Source organism: Salvelinus fontinalis, chromosome 6, assembly GCF_029448725.1.
Source record: "Salvelinus fontinalis isolate EN_2023a chromosome 6, ASM2944872v1, whole genome shotgun sequence".
Lineage (NCBI taxonomy): Eukaryota > Metazoa > Chordata > Actinopteri > Salmoniformes > Salmonidae > Salvelinus > Salvelinus fontinalis.
In genome coordinates this window covers 45,611,650-45,629,277 of record NC_074670.1, presented here as the reverse complement: position 1 = coordinate 45,629,277, position 17,628 = coordinate 45,611,650, and the positions used below count along the sequence as shown (strand labels likewise).

The 17,628-nt window shown below is 41.1% G+C and overlaps 1 protein-coding gene across 1 annotated transcript in view; it reads left to right on the top strand.

Moving 5' to 3' along the window:
* The window catches only part of LOC129857900 (ras-GEF domain-containing family member 1C-like), a 49,380-nt gene extending 32,718 nt beyond the window's left edge, over positions 1-16,662 (top strand). The window contains exons 7-14 of the mRNA XM_055926583.1: positions 859-957; positions 4,137-4,239; positions 4,330-4,409; positions 5,489-5,584; positions 5,752-5,847; positions 5,953-6,076; positions 7,523-7,595; positions 14,081-16,662. Of these exons, the coding sequence (XP_055782558.1) occupies positions 859-957; positions 4,137-4,239; positions 4,330-4,409; positions 5,489-5,584; positions 5,752-5,847; positions 5,953-6,076; positions 7,523-7,595; positions 14,081-14,141 (732 nt within the window). The 3' untranslated portion in view covers positions 14,142-16,662. The remainder of the gene's footprint in view (positions 1-858; positions 958-4,136; positions 4,240-4,329; positions 4,410-5,488; positions 5,585-5,751; positions 5,848-5,952; positions 6,077-7,522; positions 7,596-14,080) is intronic.
* Positions 16,663-17,628: the final 966 nt, after the last annotated feature.

The window sequence follows — 17,628 nt, the reverse complement described above, 5'->3', positions numbered from 1 at the left end:
GAAAACATTTACACCTCTCGTCAAAAGTTTTGGGCCAGAGTTTTAAACTCACTAAGGGGCACTAGTACATCCAGGTGAAGCATTTCTCACAGACTGTTCCATGTCTCCGGTGCACATTGGGAAAAGTCTTAACCTAACTCGGTAGTGACCCTGGGGACTTTAAGTAGCAACCACCTAGTAGACCGTGTCTGGTAACTGCTGGCGGTGAAGGAGAGCAGGCTACCAAGGTAGAGAGGGAGTTTACTCAGAAGGGCTTTGTAGATTAAGCACATACAAATGTAGCTGTCTGCGCATGTGAAGCGACGTCCAGCCCACCATATGATACAAGATGCAACGGTGGGTTTGCAACTTGGCATTTGAAACAAGACGCACAGATGCATGATAAACTCAGTCCAGTCTCTTTAACACAGAAGAGGCTGCGTGCGTATACAATAAGTCGCCATAATCAATTACAGAAAGAAACTGGCTTGAACAAGCTTCTTTCTAGCCTCAAAACGGGAGGCAAGCCTTGTTACGAAAATAAATTAAAAACAATTTCAGTTTAAGCTTCCTCACAAGATTATCTACATGAACCTTGTAAAACAGCTTATCGTCCCAACCAAAGACCAAGGTATTTGTATGATGACACCTTTTCAATGGGTGTGCCCCAGACATCAAAATGCTAACCTTCTCTGGCTGAGAGGGAGCTCTGGTAAAGGTCATGAAGTAGACTTAACATGGACTTAGTGTAAGTCAATAAAACATGGACTTAAGTCCATGTTAAGTCTACTTATCTCAAGTCTGGATAGGGACCTGCATGCTTAGTAAGGTGGCCCTCTGTGGTCCTGATGTAGTATTGTGTGCGTGTGTCTCTTGCAGCCGTGTTTCAGTGAGCAGAAGAAGAAGACCACTAACTTGGAGGCTTATGTCAGGTGGTTCAACAGGCTGTGCTACCTGGTGGCCACTGAGATCTGCATGGTAAATGATTTCACGTGTTATTCTCATCTTTGTTGTGCAATGTAGTCACAATCCCCATTGTGAGTAGTATTACTACCCTCAGATCCCCCTTGTGAGTAGCATTACTGCCCTCCGATCCCCATTGTGAGAAGCATTACTACCCTCCGATCCCCCTTGTGAGTAGTATTACTACGCTCCGATCCCCATTGTGAGTAGCATTACTACCCTCAGATCCCCATTGTGAGTAGTATTACTACCCTCAGATCCCCATTGTGAGTAGTATTACTACCCTCAGATCCCCATTGTGAGTAGCATTACTGCCCTCCGATCCCCATTGTGAGTAGCATTACTACCCTCAAATCCCCATTGTGAGTAGCATTACTACGCTCCGATCCCCATTGTGAGTAGTATTACTACGCTCCGATCCCCATTGTGAGTAGTATTACTACGCTCAGATCCCCATTGTGAGTAGTATTACTACCCTCAGATCCCCATTGTGAGTAGTATTACTACCCTCCGATCCCCATTGTGAGTAGCATTACTACCCTCCGATCCCCATTGTGAGTAGCATTACTACCCTCAAATCCCCATTGTGAGTAGCATTACTACGCTCCGATCCCCATTGTGAGTAGTATTACTACCCTCAGATCCCCATTGTGAGTAGTATTACTACCCTCCGATCCCCATTGTGAGTAGCATTACTACCCTCCGATCCCCATTGTGAGTAGCATTACTACCCTCAAATCCCCATTGTGAGTAGCATTACTGCCCTCAAATCCCCATTGTGAGTAGCATTACTACCCTCAAATCCCCATTGTGAGTAGCATTACTGCCCTCCGATCCCCATTGTGAGTAGCATTACTGCCCTCCGATCCCCATTGTGAGTAGCATTACTGCCCTCCGATCCCCATTGTGAGTAGTATTACTACGCTCCGATCCCCATTGTGAGTAGTATTACTACCCTCAGATCCCCATTGTGAGTAGTATTACTACCCTCCGATCCCCATTGTGAGTAGCATTACTACCCTCCGATCCCCATTGTGAGTAGCATTACTACCCTCAAATCCCCATTGTGAGTAGCATTACTGCCCTCAAATCCCCATTGTGAGTAGCATTACTACCCTCAAATCCCCATTGTGAGTAGCATTACTGCCCTCCGATCCCCATTGTGAGTAGCATTACTGCCCTCCGATCCCCATTGTGAGTAGCATTACTACGCTCCGATCCCCATTGTGAGTAGCATTACTACGCTCCGATCCCCATTGTGAGTAGCATTACTACCCTCCGATCCCCATTGTGAGTAGTATTACTACCCTCAGATCCCCATTGTGAGTAGTATTACTACCCTCAAATCCCCATTGTGAGTAGTATTACTACCCTCCGATCCCCATTGTGAGTAGCATTACTACCCTCAAATCCCCATTGTGAGTAGCATTACTACCCTCCGATCCCCATTGTGAGTAGCATTACTACCCTCCGATCCCCATTGTGAGTAGCATTACTACCCTCAAATCCCCATTGTGAGTAGTATTACTACCCTCCGATCCCCATTGTGAGTAGCATTACTACCCTCCGATCCCCATTGTGAGTAGCATTACTACCCTCCGATCCCCATTGTGAGTAGTATTACTACGCTCCGATCCCCATTGTGAGTAGTATTACTACCCTCAGATCCCCATTGTGAGTAGCATTACTACACTCAGATCCCCATTGTGAGTAGCATTACTACCCTCCGATCCCCACTGTGAGTAGTATTACTACACTCAGATCCCCATTGTGAGTAGCATTACTACACTCCGATCCCCATTGTGAGTTGCATTACTACACTCAGATCCCCATTGTGAGTAGTATTACTACGCTCCGATCCCCATTGTGAGTAGCATTACTACCCTCCGATCCCCATTGTGAGTAGTATTACTACCCTCAGATCCCCATTTTGAGTTGCATTACTACACTCCGATCCCCACTGTGAGTAGTATTACTACGCTCCGATCCCCATTGTGAGTAGCATTACTACCCTCCGATCCCCATTGTGAGTAGTATTACTACCCTCAGATCCCCATTGTGAGTAGCATTACTACCCTCCGATCCCCACTGTGAGTAGTATTACTACACTCAGATCCCCATTGTGAGTAGCATTACTACACTCCGATCCCCATTGTGAGTTGCATTACTACACTCAGATCCCCATTGTGAGTAGTATTACTACGCTCCGATCCCCATTGTGAGTAGCATTACTACCCTCCGATCCCCATTGTGAGTAGCATTACTACCCTCAGATCCCCATTTTGAGTTGCATTACTACACTCAGATCCCCATTGTGAGTAGTATTACTACGCTCCGATCCCCATTGTGAGTTGCATTACTACACTCAGATCCCCATTGTGAGTAGTATTACTACACTCAGATCCCCATTGTGAGTAGTATTACTACGCTCCGATCCCCATTGTGAGTTGCATTACTACACTCAGATCCCCATTGTGAGTAGTATTACTACGCTCAGATCCCCATTTTGAGTTGCATTACTACCCTCCGATCCCCATTGTGAGTAGCATTACTACCCTCCGATCCCCATTGTGAGTAGCATTACTACCCTCCGATCCCCATTGTGAGTAGCATTACTACCCTCAAATCCCCATTGTGAGTAGTATTACTACGCTCCGATCCCCATTGTGAGTAGTATTACTACGCTCCGATCCCCATTGTGAGTAGTATTACTACGCTCCGATCCCCATTGTGAGTAGTATTACTACCCTCAGATCCCCATTGTGAGTAGTATTACTACGCTCCGATCCCCATTGTGAGTAGTATTACTACGCTCCGATCCCCATTGTGAGTAGCATTACTACACTCAGATCCCCATTGTGAGTAGCATTACTACCCTCCGATCCCCACTGTGAGTAGTATTACTACACTCAGATCCCCATTGTGAGTAGCATTACTACACTCAGATCCCCATTGTGAGTAGTATAACTACCCTCAGATCCCCATTGTGAGTAGTATTACTACGCTCCGATCCCCATTGTGAGTTGCATTACTACCCTCAGATCCCCATTTTGAGTTGCATTACTACCCTCCGATCCCCATTGTGACTGTGAGGCAGTATACTTTCTTCCCAGAACTGGGCCAAATATATTTCGTTATGCATCTAATTTACATCCAGCGTATCTCACTACCAGCTTGTTTATGCCTCCTCTCAGCCTGCTAAGAAGAAGCAGAGAGCCCAGGTGATTGAGTTCTTCATCGATGTGGCCAGAGAGTGTTTCAACATCGGCAACTTCAACTCCCTCATGGCCATCATCTGTGAGTGTCTCGGCTGTATCCTACACGATACACGATCATACACTGATATTTGGCGATATTCTGACATTTGACGTGTGTCTGCTACTCTAGCTGGTATGAATATGAGTCCTGTGTCTCGGCTGAAGAAGACCTGGGGGAAAGCCAAGACTGCCAAGTTCTTCATTCTGGAGGTACAACTCACTAATATAGAACAGTATGTCCTTGGTAGAATATGGAGAAAAGACTTTACCTGCCTATTAAATGACAATTTAATGGGGTCTGAACTTCCTGATTTGGCCTCAGTTTTAGGCTTGGTCATTAAGAAATGCAGCAGCTATGACTGAAGCTAAACGAGGGTTGTCTTGAGGGGTGGTTTAATATGCGTGTCTCTTTTGGGTTTGTTCGCACGTGGTAAGCGCTTGTACATTCACTCTAACAAAACAGTACACAATTAAGGTCACTCACCCCTCTAAATAACTTGAAATAGTGTAACCAGGTCTTGTCTTGAAGTTGCCTGGGCTAGTTAGTACCAGCCAACCTCTTTCCCCAATTAGCTTCAGCCAGCTGGTGTGCGACCAGGGCAAAGTGGGTTTGACATTGGAAAGCCTATCCCTGGCGCTAGTTATGGACTATCAATAAATTACACAATTTAAAGGGGACAATATTTTCATGTTTCTCATGTTTTAGTTGTCATATTAAATGCTTTAAATATTTGTATATGAATTTTTACAATTTATAGTTGGTTTGAGGTTTTTATAGTCATTGAAATGTGGACCTATTGACCTTTTCAAATATTGTCCCATGTGCATTGTGTAATTTAATGATAGTCCCTAACTAACCCCATAGGGATATTGAATGTCATACAAAATTGACCATGGGCTTTACATTCAGGTCACACACTGCGTTACAAATTGATGATTACTTGGATGCTGCCAGTCGTGAGCATGTGGGAAGGATTGAAATAAACCCATGCCAAGGAAAACTGTTACGGTACCCTTCATTCCGTGACATACCATTTTTTCTTATAATCTTACAAATCTCTATTTTGGACGAGACTGACTTTACTGACAAAATCATCTGATTTACACTGTGTTTTGACACTAGAATAAACGTTTCTGACTCATATAGATGCCACATAGGCCGTTTTCATAATGAAAAGTTTCTTTTTAAGGGAAGTCGCTCTTTAAAAACATGGTTCTAGTGCCACAATAAGGTGGGACCAATGCTTATCATGGACAACTTTGTAATGCTATGTTGTTCTCCCATACAGCATCAGATGGACCCTACTGGAAACTTCTACAACTACAGAACAGCACTAAGGGGAGCTGCCCACAGGTCCCAGACTGCTAATAGCAACAGGGAGAAGGTAGCCTACAGTTCAACCCAGTATTCTCTATTTCATCTAACTCTGACCTAAACTATTGGACTCACCTGACTCACCTGACCCAGTTTCTTGCATCAAAACCCAGTGCACTAAACTTTAAATGAATATTTTTCTATATCTCTCTCTCTTTCTATCTCTCTTTTTTTTAGATTGTGATTCCCTTCTTTAGCCTACTGATCAAAGATATCTACTTCCTGAATGAGGGATGTGCCAACCGCTTGCCCAATGGCCATGTCCATTTTGCGGTAAGGCTACAAATATTATACTGATACTTAAAAATTTAGGATTTTCTTTTATTCTCTCTCTCACTCTCTCTAATGGGGCGTGTCCTTTGTTGATTTGATTTTCAGAAATTTGTGGAGTTGGCTCGTCAGGTGGGAGAGTTTATGACGTGGAAACAGATGGAGTGTCCGTTTGAGACAGACAGGAGCATCCTACACTACCTCCACACTGCTCCCATCTTCAGTGAGGACGGTAAGACACACAGTCGCACCTAACATGAGCCGATGATAAAACAATGTTTTTGCAGCACTAGCAATCGTTGCTTCAACATTTCTCCATTGAAAATTAGCAACCTTTTATAATCTGGGGAATTTTGATTGGCAGCACCACCTAGTGGGCAATTTTTTGTAATCCTGCAATCAGAGCGCAGATATTGGTAATGTGATCAGTCTGCCGTTCAAATTTCTTTGGGGAAAACATGGTGGCTATTTTGAGCTGAAGTGAGAGAAAATCATCTCCCGTTATGAAATTAAATGTTGGCCATTCACCTCTAAAATGTTTCTTCACTATAATATTTGATCATGATACATTAATACATACATACAGTGTTCAGTTTCATGTTTATCTGACAAAAATATCCACGCTGGGGGCGCATGCTAATCGATTAGCGTGCTAATCGTAGCCCATGTATAGTCAATGTTACATTTTGTTTTTCATTTGAGTGTTTTGTATGTTTAACTAGCTGGCTAGCTAGCTTAATACCATTCACATCTTTCTAGCTTATAATTATGAAGTTAAGACTGCTAAATCTAGTCTTTATGTCTGCATTGCCATTTACTTGACTGGCAGCGGGTTGAGTAGGATGAACAGGGCAGAGACAACATCTCTTTATTGCTTGATTCTTAGCTGATTATTTTCAGTACAGCTGTGGCAGTCAACAGGCAATAACAAACTACAGGAGATAAGCAAATAAATGGAGAGATAAAGTTTGGAATTGATCTACAGTGCCTTTGGTACCGTTCCCGAGATCTGTGCCTCAACACAATCCTGTGTCGGAGCTCTACGGACAATTCCTTTGACCTCATGGCTTGGTTTTTGCTCTGACATTAACTGTCAACATTGGGACCTCATATAGTCAGCCTTTCCAAATCCTGTCCAATCAATTGAATTTACCACAGGTCAACTCCAATGAAGTTGTAGAAAAATCTCAATGATGATCAATGGAAACAGGAGGCACCTGAGCTCAATTTTCGAGTCTCATAGCAAAGGGTCTGAATACTTATGTAAATTAAGGTATTTGCAAAAAGGTTTTCATCTTGTAATTATGGGGTATTGTGTGCAGATTGCTGAGAAAATAAATTGTATTTAATCCATTTTATAATAAGGCTGTAACATAACAAAATGTGGAAAAAGTCAAGGGGTCTGAATAGTTTCCGAAGGCACTGTATGCTTTATATGAAATGTATTTTTCATGTCTATGTTACTCATAGCTCATTAATGCTCCAATGTCTCATACGCCACTCCGTTGCCTACAACATTGCTCTGCAATATTTCCCCCCCCCCAGAAATTGTAGTGTATCATAATTTTTACAGTTCCAAATGATAGTCACACATCACAGTAAATACACGGCTGAAACTGATACAACGTATCAGATTTGAATATGTAATTGATGCTTTCTTTTTCTCTGTCATCCCTAGGACTCTATCTGGCATCCTATGAGAGTGAGAGTCCAGAGAACCAGGTGGAGAAGGACAGATGGAAAGCACTCAGGTAAGATAGATATTACTATACTGCATGTATATTTCTATACTATATGTATATGTCTATACTGTGTGTATATTTTTATACTGTACACATGTATGTATGTGTGTACAGTATATGTACAGTTGAAGTCGGAAGTTTACATACACTTAGGTTGGAGTCATTAAAACTCGTTTTTCAACCACTCCACAAATTTCTTGTTAACAAACTATAGTTTTGGCAAGTCGGTTACGACATCTACTTTGTGCATGACACAAGTAATTTTTCCAACAATTGTTTACAGACAGATTATTTCACTTATAATTCACTGTATCACAATTCCAGTGGGTCAGAAGTTTGTGCCTTTTTAAACAACTTGGAAAATTACAGAAAATGTTGTCATGGCTTTAGAAACTTCTGATAGGCTAATTTATATATTTTGAGTCAATTGGAGGTGTACCTGTGGATGTATTTCAAGGCCTTCCTTCAAACTCAGTGCCTCTTTGCGTGACTTCATAGGAAAATCAAAAGGGAAAAAAATGGTAGACCTTCACAAGTCTGGTTCATCCTTGGGAGCAATTTCCAAACGCCTGAAGGTACCACGTTCATCTGTGCAAACAATAGTATGCAAGTATAAACACCATGGGACCACGCAGCCGTCATACCGCTGAGGAAGGAGACGCGTTCTGTCTCCTAGAGATGAACGTACTTTGGTGCGAAAAGTGCAAATCAATCCCAGAACAACATCAAAGGACCTTGTGAAGATGCTGGAGGAAACAGGTACAAAAGTATCTATATCCATAGTAAAACGAGTCCTTTATCGACATAACCTGAAAGGACGCTCAGCAAGGAAGAAGCCACTGCTCCAAAACCACCATAAAAAAGCCAGACTACAGTTTGCAACTGCACATGGGCACAAAGATCGTAATTTTTGGAGAAATGTCCTCTTGTCTGATGAAACAAAAATAGAACTGTGTGGTCATAATGACCATCGTTATGTTTTGAGAAAAAAGGGGGAGGCTTGCAAGCCGAAAAACACCATCCCAACCGTGAAGCACAGGGGTGGCAGCATCATGTTGTGGGGGTGCTTTGCTGCAGGAGAGAATGGGGCACTTCACAAAATAGATGGCATCATGAGGAAATAAAATTATGTGAATATATTAAAGCAACATCTCAAGACATCTATCAGGAAGTTCAAGCTTGGTTTGCAAATGGGTCTTCCAAATGGACAATGACCCCAAGCATACTTCCAAAGTCGTGGCAAAATGGCTTAAGGACAACAAAGTCAAGGTATTGGAGTGGCCATCACAAAGCCCTGATTTCAATCCAATAGAATGTGTGGGCAGAACTGAAAAAGCATGTGCGAGCAAGGAGGCCTACAAACCTGACTCAGCTACACCAGCTCTGTCAGGAGGAATGGGCCAAAATTCACCCAACTTATTGTGGGAAGCTTGTGGAAGGCTTCCCGAAACGTTTGACCCAAGTTAAACAATTTAAAGGAAATGCTACCAAATACTAATTGAGTGTATGTAAACTTCTGACTCACTGGGAATTTGATGAAGGAATTAAAAGCTGAAATAAATCATTCTCTCTACTATTATTCTAACATTTCACATTCTTAAAATAAAGTGGTGATCCTAACTGACCTAAGACAGGGAATTTTTACTAGGATTAAATGTCAGGAATTGTGGAAAAACTGAGTTTAAATGTATTTGGCTAAGGTGTATGTAAACTTCTGACTTCAACTGTATGTATATGTGTGTGTGTGTACATACATACATACATACATACATACATACATACATACATACATACATACATACATACATACATACATACATACATACACTGAGTGTATAAAACATTAGGAATACCTGCTCTTTCCATGGCATAGACTGACCAGGTGAATCGAGGTGAATCGAGGTGAAAGGTATGAACCCTGTTTGATGTCACCTGTTACATCAACTTCAGTCATTGTAGATAAAGGGGAGGAGACAGGTTAAAGAAAGATTTTTAAGCCTTGAGACAATTGAGACATGGGTCATGTATGTGTGCCATTCAGAGGGTGAACGGGCAAGACAAAACGGGGTATGGATGTAGGTGCCAAATGCACTGGTTTGAGTGTGTCAAGAACTGCAATTTTCCGTGTGTATCAAGAATGGTCCACCACCCAAAGGACATCCAGCCAACTTGACACAACTGTAGGAAGCATTGGAGTTAATATGGGCCTAGGTCTGTTCCGGTGACTGTATTACCGCCATACCGGCAGTCAAATTCCACATGACTGTTTAGTCACGGTAATTAGGTTCCTCCAAGCTCTGATGCTGCTGCTGGTAATTAGTAGGCTACCAAACTTGCTAACTGCCTGGTACTCAGCACTCTATTGTCCCTCTAATCACTCTGACATCAATGCAAATATATTCAAAAATCAAATCAAACACTTCATGAGAGCCCATGAGCTCATGTTGCGCAACATTTCTATAGGCTATGCAATTTCGGGAGAAAACAAAGTTATGGCCACTAATAAAAAGACGAGGATCCCATCAGCTTTCTATAGGCTAGGTCTACTATATTTATTTCTCAACTTTCCTAATATTAAGCACATTGCTTATATATATACCTTATATATACCTCCCTTATCCTACCTAATTTGCACATACTGTATATTGACTTTTTCTACTGTGTGTTTGTTTATTCCATGTGTAACTCTGTGTTGTTGTATGTGTCGAACTGCTTTGCTTTATCTTGGCCAGGTCGCAGTTGCAAATGAGAACTTGTTCTCAACTAGCCTACCTGGTTAAATAAAGGTGAAATATAAAAGTTTAACCTACCCGGCATTAAAATAAACCATGGGGAAAAGCGTCCTCCATTCGCTATTTAAGTGCATTTCGATACAGGTGCATTAAAATCGTCCATTCTAAATCAAAACAAATGTCACACATATATTATTTAGTATATGTAAAGACAAGATTAACCAAGAAAAGTCTGATGTGTGACAATATTAGCCTATCACTTGTGAATGATTTATTATTACTTGTGGATGATGCCCAGCATAAGAAACAAAGCCTTTTTTTGCGACTTTTTCTGATCATAGTTTTGTTTCTCATGTAACCTAGCCCATAGGCCTATATGTTTTGATAAGGTTTGTTATCACAACTAAAGTGGCCAGATAACTTCTTAAAATGAAGCACATTAATCCGCTTTAAAAGGAGTGTAGAGCCTAACTGGCATATATAAGCAGTGTGTGAGTTTCAAGTTTGGGGAAGATAATTTTCCCCATCAAAAATGCACCTTCATAATAAAAGCATTACATGCATAATTGCATTTGCGATCACATTTTATAATGGTGTTTTCCGTTAATGGAACATTCACACTTATAGCCTACTACCATGTTCGCATTGCTGCGCTAATAATGTGAAGAAATAGCCAAATAGTTTAGCAACATTTTAAGCTGTTGCGTCAGCCACATTGCATAAAAAAAGGTGTTTTGATGCTAGTGGTTGTATTAATTTGGGATCTTATCGCATCCCACAACTGTCTCAGATTATGTTTGGAATATTTATTTCTCGCACAGTATAGAATAGGTAGCATTTTGTATTATGGGGGATAGTAGATTGACATAGGCTAGTGTTTTTGCTGTTCGTTAGGCCTACTCATCTTGTTGGCTGACGAAATATAAATGTGGACAGTTCTTCCAATTTGCACCTCGGAATTGGATAAGGACGCACGCAGTTGTGTCCCCGATGTGTCTGGCTTCATTTGAAGCCTGTGAGAAAGACCAGATCACGTGGCCGAGAGCCAATCGAGTGAAAGGGTTTCCGATTGCGCAGCACACTCCGGGAAACAAAAGGAATTTATTTTTTAAGGGTGCATTACGGCCACAAAGGGGATGCCGCCGTGAAATTCGAGGCATTATCAAGTGCTTGTCAAATTGTGAATGAGAGATTATTGGAGTGTGTACAGCCTGCGCAAAACACAAAGCAGAACTCATGCCTTTCAAGAGACCTTTTTTCAAATCATCATTATAATCTCGTCAAGCAGCCATACAATGTACACAAAAATCTAAACATATAGCCCAACGTTTGTAAAGTTACATTAACAACTCTAAATTAAGCATATAGGAGTACCTATTTATTTGTTAACCGCTCAACACAGAATAGCCGCATGTGACGACACTCCCTCAAATCGTTTGGAGACAATATTTCTAGTTTATTCAGCTTTGTTCTTCATACTATAAAATAAAATAATGCCACGGAATTATAAGCAAACTTGTCTGCTACAGGAACTAGTGTAGCCCACAGCCATTTGGCATAGCCAGATCAGGACGTAATATAAGGACAACTCGGAGTTTGCTATTATTTTCTTCTGAAATAGACTACATTTTCTTCCTATCATGCTTCTTTAGACCTATCTAAAATAAATCATGGATTTATTGTGAAGGTGTAGGCGATATTACATGGGTTGATCTCCTGAAGCCAGGAGATGCTAAGTGTGTTTATGTTAATTGCCGTTCAATTACCAGTTATTTGCTTGACAATCACCGGCTGACGAAATTACGTAACCGCCACAGCCCTACATGGCCAGCTTCCCTGTGGAATGCTTTCAACACCGTGTAGTCCATGCCCCGAAAAATTGAGGCTGTTCTGAGGGCAAAAGTGGCACCCTTCCCTCCTCCCTTTTGAGGTATGGAATCTATAAGGTGTCAAAAGCGTTCCACAGGGATGATCGCCTGGCATCTACTACCATGCCACGTACAAAGGCGCTGGTCAGTCGATGTCATGGAAAGAGCAGGTGGACTGGTAGTAACTGTCTTTTCACTTTGAAGATGCAAAATATTTTTATTGTGAAACAAACGAGAAATAACACAAAAATAACAGAACTTGAGCGTGCATAACTATTCACCACCCCAAAGTCAATACTTTGTAGAGCCACCTTTTGCAGCAATTATAGCTGCACGTCTCTTGGGGAATGCCTCTCTAAGCATGGCACATCTAGCCACTGGGATTTTTGCCCATTCTTCTTGGCAAAACTGCTCCAGCTCCTTCAAGTTGGATGGGTTCCGCTGGTGTACAGCAATCTTTAAGTCATACCACAGATTCTCAATTGGATTGAGGTCTGGGCTTTGACTAGGCCATTCCAAGACATTTAAATATTTCCCCTTAAACCACTCAAGTGTTGCTTTAGCTGTATGCTTAGGGTCATTGTCCTGCTGGAAGGTGAACCTCCGTCCCAGTCTCAAATCTCTGAAGACTGAAACAGGTTTCCCTCAAGAATTTCCCTGTATTTAGCGCCATCCATCATTCCTTCAATTCTGACCAGTTTCCCATTCCCTGACGATTAAAAACATCCCCACAGCATGATGCTGCCACCACCATGCTTCACTGTGGGGATGGTGTTCTCGGGGTGATGGGAGGTGTTGGGTTTGCGCCAGGCAGCGTTTTCCTTGATGGTCAAAAAGCTCAATTTTAGTCTCATCTGACCAGAGTACCTTCTACCATATGTTTAGGGAGTCTCCCACATGCCTTTTGGCGAACACCAAACGTGTTTGCCTATTTTTTTTCTTTAAGCAATTGCTTTTTTCTGACCACTCTTCAGTAAAGCCCAGCTCTGTGGAGTGTATGGCTTAAAACGGTCCTATGGACAGATACTCCAATCTCCGCTGTGGAGCTTTGCAGCTCCTTCAGGGTTATCTTTGGTCTCTTTGTTACCTCTCTGATTAATGCCCTCCTTGCCTGGTCCATTAGTTTTGGTGGGCGGCCCTCTCTTGCTCTCTTGGCAGGTTTGTTGTGATACCATATTCTTTCATTTTTTAAATAATGGATTTAAATGGTGCTCCATGGGATGTTCAAAGTTTCAAATATTTTTTTATAACCCAACCTTGATCTGTACTTCTCCACGACTTTGTCCCTGACCTGTTTGGAGAGCTCCTTGGTCTTCATGGTGCCGCTTGCTTGGTGGTGTTGCATACTCTTGGGGCCTTTCAGAACAGGTGTATATATACTGAGATCATGTGAAAGATCAGGTGACATTTAGATTGCACCCAGGTGGGCTTTATTTAACTAATTGTGTGACTTCTGAAGGTAATTGGTTACACCAGATCTTATTTAGGGGCTTCATAGCAAAGGGGGTGAATACATATGCACCTACCACTTTTATGTTTTTATTATAATTTTGTTTTTAAACAAGTGATTTTTTTAATTTCACTTCACCAATTTGGACTATCTTGTGTATGTCCATTACATGAAATCCAAATAAAAATCCATTTAATTGAGAGGTTGTAATGCAACAAAATAGGAAAAACGCCAAAGGGGATGAATACTTTTGCCAGGCACTGTATATAAAATACATGTATTATTGTTATTATTATTATTATTATTATTATTATTATTATTATATAGCCAAATGAGTGACATAGTCAGCTCAATCAAATATGAAATGAAAAGCTGCAGTTGTAAAATCTTATTTTGTCTTACCTTATTGAAACCACTTGTGTCTTTCCTCCTATCTTTCTCCAGATCTAATATTCTGGGGAAGACAAAAGAGTTAAAAGAGCTAAGAGAGCACCATGGCAGCTAACCCCCAGGCCAGCCCAGTGAGGGAGGGAGTCGGTGTACTGCACTACAACAAACTGTGAAAGAGCCTAGCTGGTACTTAGGTGTTTTTCTACACATGAAGAATAGAAACGAGGAAACAATCATGATGAACAGGATTCATCACCAACATGACCAGTAAAAAAACAAGAAAAGAAGAACAAACGTCAACAAGCGGTGAAAAGTGAAGCTATCATGGACACTGACTGGAGTATAAGGCCATTACTTTTGGTCGGACTATTGTACATTGGCTACATTGGGTACTGTATGTTAGTGAGGGATAGATCTATCCCTCCATCTTGTTGCATATTTACTCTTTGGGCTCATGTTTGCTACCGGAGTGTTCAGTTACAGTGACAGGGAAATCTACTGCTTTTTGAAATGAAATTCCTACTGAAATTGTTGTTATATTATTCTATTTCTCGATCCTTTCCTTCACTCCCCCACTTCCTCACTCCCATCCTCTCTCACACATACACCCTATTTGTGTTGTGTACGTTTTCTATTGTACTGTAAGAATCTGGTTAAAAGTAAGAGTTACAATGATGTGAAGGGCACTGGCTTGCCCACTTACTGGCTTGCCCACTTGTGTTTGGTCCTCTAAAGACTACTAATGATGACTACTACTGAGTACTTGCAATGACTGGAGAGGCCTACAGCATTATATCATTCCACATACAGTACATAAATACATAGACTGCATAGTGTTTGTCTGCAGGGCTGGCTACAGGCATAAGCGGACGCTTAGGACACGCGGTCGCTAGGGGGCCCCCGGCCAAAACATTTTTGATAATTTATTTTGGAACTCCATCGGGGTCTCAACTTTCTATTGAGTGTTAAACTAGTATAGTACACCAGGTGCAATTTAGAAATGTGGTTGTGCATCGACAGTGTTTCTCTTGTTATGTCAGTCACTCAATTACCTGACAATTAGCCATGCCAATGTTTTGATTGGTAGTAAGTCTAGCCAGCTATCTAAACTTGTAATAATCATGGCTGAATAATGGCCGAGCATGTGCCCAGAGGCCCTGATCTCCAGGGGACCTCCACTGATTTTGTTAGTCATTATCACTCAGATATCATATTAACATGTCATAAGTCATGGCAAAATATGTAGAATTGCAGTAAATTTGCTTTAAAACTGCTAACCTTTCTCTCCACCCCATTGGAAAATGGGTAGAATTGCATGAAATTAGGTATAAACTGTAAATGTTTTCACTGCCCATGGCAAAATGAGTATAATTGCATTACATGTGTTGTAAAATTGCACAATTGTCTCTCCGCCCCATGGTAAAATGTGCATAATTGCAGGAAATGAACTTCAAAAGCAGACATTTTCTCTCTGCCATCAAGAAGGGAGCCACTAAAATGTTTTGCCTCTCTCTTAGGGCCCCCAAAAGGCTAGATTCAGTCATGTGTGTGTGTGTGTGTGTGTGTGTTTGTGTGTGTGTGTGTGTGTGTGTGTGTGTATAATTCCCTCATCTCATTACATGAGTTGTCAACTATTGTGAAATCAACAAAACATGTCACCAGGTCATTGGATTTAGGTTAAAAGTTAAGTGAGAGAAAAAACGAAATGTCCTGACGTTGATTAAATCCAATGAGTTTTCCACGTTGATTCAACATCATCACATAGATTTAAGACGTGTAAACAATGTTGATTCGACCAGTTTTTGCACAGTGGGCAGGGTATTCTCATCACCATGTATTAATCTACTGTACCTGTACATTTTAGGATTGGGGGGCTTGGGATATCAGTGTTGTTTACTCCTATGTGAAAATGAATTGTGCCATGAAAAACGACAGCAAAACAATCAATCATGTCCAGAGCCAGGCCTGTGTATAGATTGTGTATATATGACTACTTTTCCCATGTAGCCCCTGCCATCTTTCTGCTCTCCAGGAAGTAGTCTCTCTCTGACTGATGTTCAGTTGTCTGATATTTATTGAGATTTCTGTAATGACAGATGTATATGGTTTTGTTTTGTTATTATTTTATTGTATTCCTCTATTGAAAACAAAGTCTTCTAAATGGCATGCTAAAGACAGTGTTTTAAAGGGGCATTATATGTAGGGTTCCACCAATGAAATACTGAAGGGATTTGAGACCCCTTTGGAATATGAGCTATGTGATTCCATGTTTTTAAGAGACAGTTTTGATTCATTTTCATATGATTGAGTTTCAAGTGATGCATTTATAGCCCTTTTCTTCATTAAACAACAATCTCTCGCTCACTCCTCTCTCTCTCTCTCTCTCTCTCTCAAAACAGTTTTGAAATAGTCATTTAACTCTTCCCCTACCCAGTTGCCTACACCCATGTCATGCCACACTGTGTGCTGTCCTGTAGGATCAGGAGTTTTCCAAGGTAGTTTTTTTCAGTGCAGTGTTTTCAGTGAAGTGTGTGTGCGTGTGACACCCTGAAGCAGGCAGATCAATGATACCATTTTATTTACTGGCCAGTTTACAAGATTCTGACTGAAATAAATGGCTTTTAATAAAAATGTAACTCTGCTCAATGTGTTGATTTCATAGTACTGTAGGCCCATAGGCCTAGCCTACATTGAAGTCTTGTAAAAAAATTTTTTTTTAAAGTTCAACGTGTTATGCACCCAGATCTACAGGAGGGCATGTTCTGATGAGACCATTTTAGTCGCTACTGTTGCCCATGGAGTGAAATAATGTTCATCTCTTCAAACCTATGTTCAAAATAAGGAGCTTGAGTTGACCATGCCAGAGACGATGTAAGAATACTGTAAGAATACAGTAAAACATAGAAATGAGGAAGTAAAGCTCTTGTGTTCATTTTAGGGACAATTTATGTGCATGAACTCTTGATTGTGTTAAAAAGGAATGTATATTATCATCTTTTGGCTAAATGACAAATAGCATCTAGTAGTGTTTCCCTATGCTCTTCTCACGTCCTCCTCTCCACCACCATTGGTTGTTTGCACTGTTGTTATGGAGTGGAAACAGTTTTCAGCTCTTCACACCTTCTACTGTACTGCATGTGGCTCTTTCTATAAATAAAGTGGCCAATGTGTAACTTCAGGGTGAACATTTCAAAATGGTTTAATATACATAAAAAATAGGATTTTCTTGCAGCTTCACATCTGTAGTTACAAAGGTCGGCACATTGAGACCATAACTCCACCCAGCAACAACGAAACAGCCCCATCCTCAGTCGCTTTCCATCTAAGTTGTCAATGTCATAATTGATCGATAACAATACATGTTCCACCTCTCCCACAGTAACTTTACAAAATTCAAACTTGCAATGCTTTCCTTTCATTATTTGTTTTTTTGTGCATGAATACAATTGCTCACTGTTCGTTGTTGGCATTTCCTGCCTAAGTTTTCCCACTTTGCCAGTGAAATAATCATTAAAATAATTGCCAACATCAAATGGTTTTGTGATGAATAAGCTATCTGATTCGATGAAAGATGGAGTTGAATTTGTCTTTCTGCCCATAAT